Source organism: Bison bison, unplaced genomic scaffold, assembly GCF_000754665.1.
Source record: "Bison bison bison isolate TAMUID 2011002044 unplaced genomic scaffold, Bison_UMD1.0 scf7180017864452, whole genome shotgun sequence".
NCBI lineage: Eukaryota > Metazoa > Chordata > Mammalia > Artiodactyla > Bovidae > Bison > Bison bison.
In genome coordinates this window covers 10,632,299-10,638,298 of record NW_011495014.1, presented here as the reverse complement: position 1 = coordinate 10,638,298, position 6,000 = coordinate 10,632,299, and the positions used below count along the sequence as shown (strand labels likewise).

Below are 6,000 nucleotides of genomic sequence, written 5' to 3'. Positions count from 1 at the left end.
ATTTGCTGCGTGATCTCTGAATCCTAGAGTGGTGGTTCCGAAAGAAATAGACTATTATGAATAATATATAATGACCAGGATTGTGGAATTAGTGTGAAAGTAATTGGGCTAAATATATAGTCTTCAAAATATACCATGGAATTTTTTATCTTTAATCTTCAATATTAACTTATTTTCCCCGTGATTTTTTTTATTGTTTGTCTAGAATATGATAGGAGAAAAAGTAATTTTTTTTCGTGTTCATAATGTTTTTTTTTTTATAATTTAAATTTTATTTTATTTTTAAACTTTACATAATTGTATTAGTTTTGCCAAATATCAAACTGAATCCACCTTCCCCATGCCTTCACCTCAGTTCAGTTCATGTTGCTCAGTCATGTCTGACTCTTTGCGATCCCATGGACTACAGCAAGCCAGACCTCCCTGTCCATCACCCACTCCCAGAGCTTGCTCAAACTCATGTCCATCGAGTCAATGATGCTGTCCAACCATCTTATCCTCTGTTATCCCCTTCTCCTGCCTTCAATCTTTCCCAGCATCAGGGTCTTTTCAGATGAGTCAGTTCTTTGCATCAGGTAGCCAAAGTATTGGAGTTTTAGCTTCAGCATCAGTCCTTCCAATGAATATTTAGGACTGGAATGCCTTACTGTGTTTTGATGACCAAAGGTCTTTTCAGCACCAGAAATGCTGCTTTCCTGCTTGTTATAGGAACTTGGAACTTCCTACATAGAGTAGGGGAGAATAATTAGACCTGTTTGAACAAAGTGTTGTTGTTCAGTTGCTAAGTCATGTCTGACTCTTTGCAACCCCATGGACTGCAGCACACCTTTCTGTCCTTCTGAGTCTTTTTCAGCACCACAATTCGAAAACATCAATTCTTTGGTGCTCAGTCTTCTTTATGGTCCAGCTCTCACTTCCGTACATAACTAGTGGAAAAACCATAGCTTTTTGCACCTTTGTGAGCAAAGTGATGTCTCTACTTTTTAATACGCCATCTGGATTTGTCATAGCTTTCCTTCTAAGAGGCAAGCATCTTTTAATTTCTTGGCTATAGTCACTGTCCACAGTGATTTTGGAGCCCAGGAAAATAAAACTATCACTGCTTCCACTTTTCCCCTTTCTATTTGCCATGATGTGATGGGACTGGATACCATGATTTTAGTTTTTTCTAATGTTGAGTTTCAAGCCAGCTTATGAACAAAATAGTAATAATTTACATATACCTGATCCCTCAGAACAATGAAGAACTCAGTATTATTAATACTTTTTTCACAATTTGTGTTACAACCGTATATATTAGGGGCTTCCCAGATGGTACAGTGGTAAGGAATCCACCTGCCAGAGCAGGAAACACAAGACACAAGGGTTTGATCCCTGGGTCGGGAAGATCCCCTGGAGTAGGAAATGGCAACCCACTCCAGTATTCTTGCCTGGAAAATTCCATGGATGGAGGAGTCTGTCAGGCTACAGTAGAGGGGCTTGCAAAGATTTGGACACGACTGAGCACACACACACACATTAAACATCTGTGTGCCAGGCAATACGCAGTGCACTTGACCTAAAGAAATGCACAAACCAGCCACAACCCTTGCCCAATTTGAGCAGTTAAGATGACATATAATCTATGATCTAAAATTTCAAAAATAAAAAAACTTGTAAAGATATTTCATTAAGGTTTATGTAAATTTCAACCAGAAGATAATAGACTTCACCACTCCCAAGACACCTGAGGTATATTAAACATTTCTGGTTGGTAGTTTGATTTTAATATTGACAAAAAATGTGAATATGTTGATAGAAATACAGTTGGGTAATAGCAACTTTGGTGCTTAGAAAGCTAGTTTAGATGATAGGTTTGCTGCTGCTGCTGCTAAGTCACTTCAGTCGTGTCCGACTCTGTGCAACCCCATAGACAACAGCCCACCAGGCTCCTCCATCCATGGGATTTTCCAGGCAAGAGTATTGGAGTGGAGTGCCATTGCCTTCTCCAAGATGATAGGATTAAATTATAATATTCAAGAGAATTGGAATTCAGTTTTGGAAACCACTTTTGAGAATGTGGTAATATCTTCAGGAGCAAGACAAATATGCCATTTATTGATATTTGACCAGATTTTCATCTGTTTTTTCTTCCCATCAGTCCCTTTTGAAATTAGTTAGGAGTACATCAGGTGGAGGATCATGATTGGAGTGCTGAAGATGAGCGTTAACTGATTGACTCTGTTCATTGGGAGCATGTCCCCCTGGGCACAGCTAGTTCAAAGTCCCGGAATGTGAGCTGCTCGCAGATCACAGGCAAAATTGAACTTTGGGGAGTTCTTACTGAATCTAGAGTTTTTAACCAGCAGGAGTTTCATCAGCCACTTAATGACTTGGGGAAAATACCAAGGGACTAACATGGATTTAAAATCTTACAACTACAAAAAAAATTAAAAAATGAAATCTTACAACTACAGCTCTGAAAGTATTGTTCTTTTCTTTATTTTAGAGTTTCCTTAAGTGCAAAGTCTTGTACCTTTTCCTTAAAATTAGTAAACACTTCCAAAATACTTCAGTATGTATTTGTTTCTGATTTCTAAATAAAATACAAATGTTTAAAAAGAAAGAAATCCTTTTAGTTATAACCCACAGAAAAAACCACTAGCACTTTGATTTTTATTTTTCTACACTTCTTAGGCATATTGTGTGTGTCTATGTGTGCATGTGTGTGTGTTTAATACAAAAATGGAATCACAAGCTGTTCTATGTAGCACAATGGTCAGAAGCCCTGACTTTGAAATCAAACCATCCTTGGTTTAAATCCCACTTCTTCCATCTACTAATGGAATAAGACTTTGTCCAGTTTTTTAGTCTGTGAAATAAAGATAATAAGGCACCTCTTCATTAGGTTGTTGTGAATAATATACAGGAGATAATATATGTGAGGTACTTTAACATTTAATGAATGCCGAATAATTCAGCCTCTCTTATTGCTTTGTTCTGCTACACTGTCCCCTGAGAACCATGCTTTCCCATATTAATTTAAGGGAGGGGGTGGACAGGGAGGCTCAGATATGTTTTTATGCACTAATTTTTAAAATTGGTACTCTATAAACTGGGCTTCCCAGGTGCCTCAGTGGTAAAGAATCCACCTGCCAATGCAGGAGACACAGGAAATGCAGGTTCTATCCCTAGGTGGGAAAGATCCTCTGGAGGAGGACATGGCAACCCACTCCAGTATTCTTGCTGGAGAATCCCATTGACCGAGGAGCCTGGCGGACTATAGTCATAGGGCTGCAGAGACTTGGACGCGACTGAGCATAGCACTCTATAAACTAAGAAAAATATATAGTTAAAATTTACCCCTAATTTGTAAAACTTTGTGTTTTGATATAAAGATTTATGATATTTAAATTTTATAAGACAACATTCAGTAAACTGACCCCATTAACTTATATGTCTATTACAGCATCTAAGCCTTTTTTGAAAATAAGTAAAATTAATAAACTTAATAGCAACCTTTTTGGTTCTTTTTAATGTATATGTCATACAGTGTATGATATATATGTTGTTTTATATGTAGTTTTCATATAAATTATTCCACATAAAGTAGCATGCTGCTGATGCTGCTAAGTTGCTTCAGTCGTGTCCGACACTGTGCGACCCGTGGACTGCAGCCTGCCAGGCTCCTCCATCCATGGGATTTTCCAGGCAAGAGTGCTGGAGTGGGTTGCCATCACCTTCTCCGATAAAGCAGCATATGCCCTCATATAAGTACTATGAAGGTCACAGTTAGCTGTGGTATAATATTTGTCTTATTCAAGGAGAATCATATGTCTTTTAATAATTTGCCTTAAGTTCTAAGAAATACAAATTTGTCCCAGATTGGCATAGGGGGTTAAATACTCTCTAAAAATTAATTTAGAACAGTCACTTTAAATTTTGTTTGAGGTTTTAATATACTTTTATATAATTAAATGTGAAAATTAAATGTTTATGTTCAAAACAGATCCACAGTTAAAGTTTACAACAAAGGAAGTAAATGTTCCATTTTTTTTCCTTCTTTTTCTCTAGCTCAACTGAGAAGTCATTTCCTTGGAGATCAACAGGTATGAGTTTTTAATCATATAAAAAAATCTTTCTTACGTTTTGCCCAAGCAAAGTGTGCTCTCTGAATTTACTGTCTCTTGATGAGATCAGTCAAGCCAAAACTTTAATAGTGACAATATTGAGCTACTTTGCTTAAAGGTAGTACTTCTTAATATGCTTAATTTTTTAACATGTTTGAATAGATTTATATATGTCATTTGTAAAGAAATTAAAGGATTGAGCATCAATATTTTTAATGTCAATTCAATATTTGAATTTTTTATCATAAAGAAATACAGCGATGCCCTCACACACAGGTTTTTGTATAATCTTGGGGAGTTGGCTAATCACTTATGTAAGTCAAAGTCTTTCCTTTCACAGTTTTGTTTTGTTTGTTTTTTTTCATATTAAAAGAGAAGAGTTGCCTGAAATGTTCATTTTTTTGTACTTAAATGTGGACTACCTGAAAGCTTCTAAAGTAGCCTGGAAGATTCTAATGTAGTCTATATGTTCTTTTTACCTTAAGTTCACCTCATATAAAGGATGAATTACATTAAGGAGAGTGTCTCCCACTTTCACAGATGTTTGATGTCTTCACTCATTAAATGTTTACTGAGCAGCCACATCATGAACCATATACTATACACATTGCTGGTTAGATAGTGATGGACTCCACACACACATGCCCCTTGCCTCTCATCAAGCTTATAATGTGAGGGACAATGCCAGCAATTTATAAATGCTAGATTAGGCCTTGATATCCAAATACTTTGACAGTTTTTAAATAAAGTTTGAATTCAGTAAAACTCAAATCACTAAATGACTGGTATCTGAGTTTATCTGAACCTGATACCAGGATTCTGGTGTTATTTATAGTGTATACAAGGCTCTTTGCTATTTTCTAAAGAAGCTATTCCCAAGAAATGTAGTGTTTTATTCAAAGCATAGATGACGTGTAGTATGGAGGCTTCACAGGTGGGACAGTTGTAAAGAATCCACCTTCAGTGCAGGAGACACAGAAGATACAGGTTTGATCCCTGGGTTGGCAAGATCCCCTGGAGTAGGAAGGGCAACTCACTCCAGTATTCTTGCCTGAGAAATCCCATGGGCAGAAGGAGCCTGGCAGGCTGCAGTCCATGGGGTCTCAAAGAGTTGGACATGACCAAGCTACTGAGCACAAAGATGAAGAGACGTGAAAATCTACTTAACAATAAGACTTAAAAACCGCAGTTTAATAGTAGGAAAGACATGGCATGAAATAATATGTGGTTAACTGCCAAGTAAGTATTATGCAGGAAACATTGTCATCAAATGGAGAATCCATTTGTTAGATAACTTTGCAGGGGTGAGCCTGGAGCCTGGGGCTTGACTGGCAGACCAGCTGTGGAGAGAGTATTGTCATTGTCACAGCAGCAGAGACGACAGAAATGTCTCATGGGAACATTTAAAACTGGTTTGGGAGATGATAAGATGTGCAAAGACCACACTGGGCCAAATTATAGAGATCTGTAAATACCAGGGACTTTGAACTTGCTGCAGGTCATGGGCAGCTACTGGAAATCCTTTGAGCAAAAAGTCATTCGATTTAAACATTCCTCAGGAGACATGGCAGTGCTGTGAACTGTTAAAAAGAGATTTGAAGATTTCAGTTTAAAGAAAAATACAGAGTGCATTTGCTACTTAGCTATGGCAGAACTCTACCATTTAATATAAAATTCTCCTATAAGTTCATGTTTAATACTGCATCATTAATTTATTCCAAAAATATTTCTTGAGAGCCTAGTTGGCTCGCACATAGCTTTCACTGTTTAAAACAGATATCCTTGCCCTCTTAAGTGTTTCAGGTCTAGTGGAGATATATAGCTCTATACACTTAAAACTGGGGAGGGGGATTCTTTAAAGAAAAACTACAAGTATATATCATATTTACCT

At 37.1% G+C, this 6,000-nt stretch overlaps 1 protein-coding gene across 5 annotated transcripts in view; it reads left to right on the top strand.

Moving 5' to 3' along the window:
• The window catches only part of PKP4 (plakophilin 4), a 259,298-nt gene that overhangs the window by 165,079 nt on the left and 88,219 nt on the right, over positions 1–6,000 (top strand). For all 5 annotated transcript variants that reach the window (XM_010859008.1, XM_010859007.1, XM_010859009.1 and 2 more), the window contains exon 4: positions 4,054–4,088. In XM_010859008.1, the coding sequence (XP_010857310.1) occupies positions 4,054–4,088 (35 nt within the window). The remainder of the gene's footprint in view (positions 1–4,053; positions 4,089–6,000) is intronic.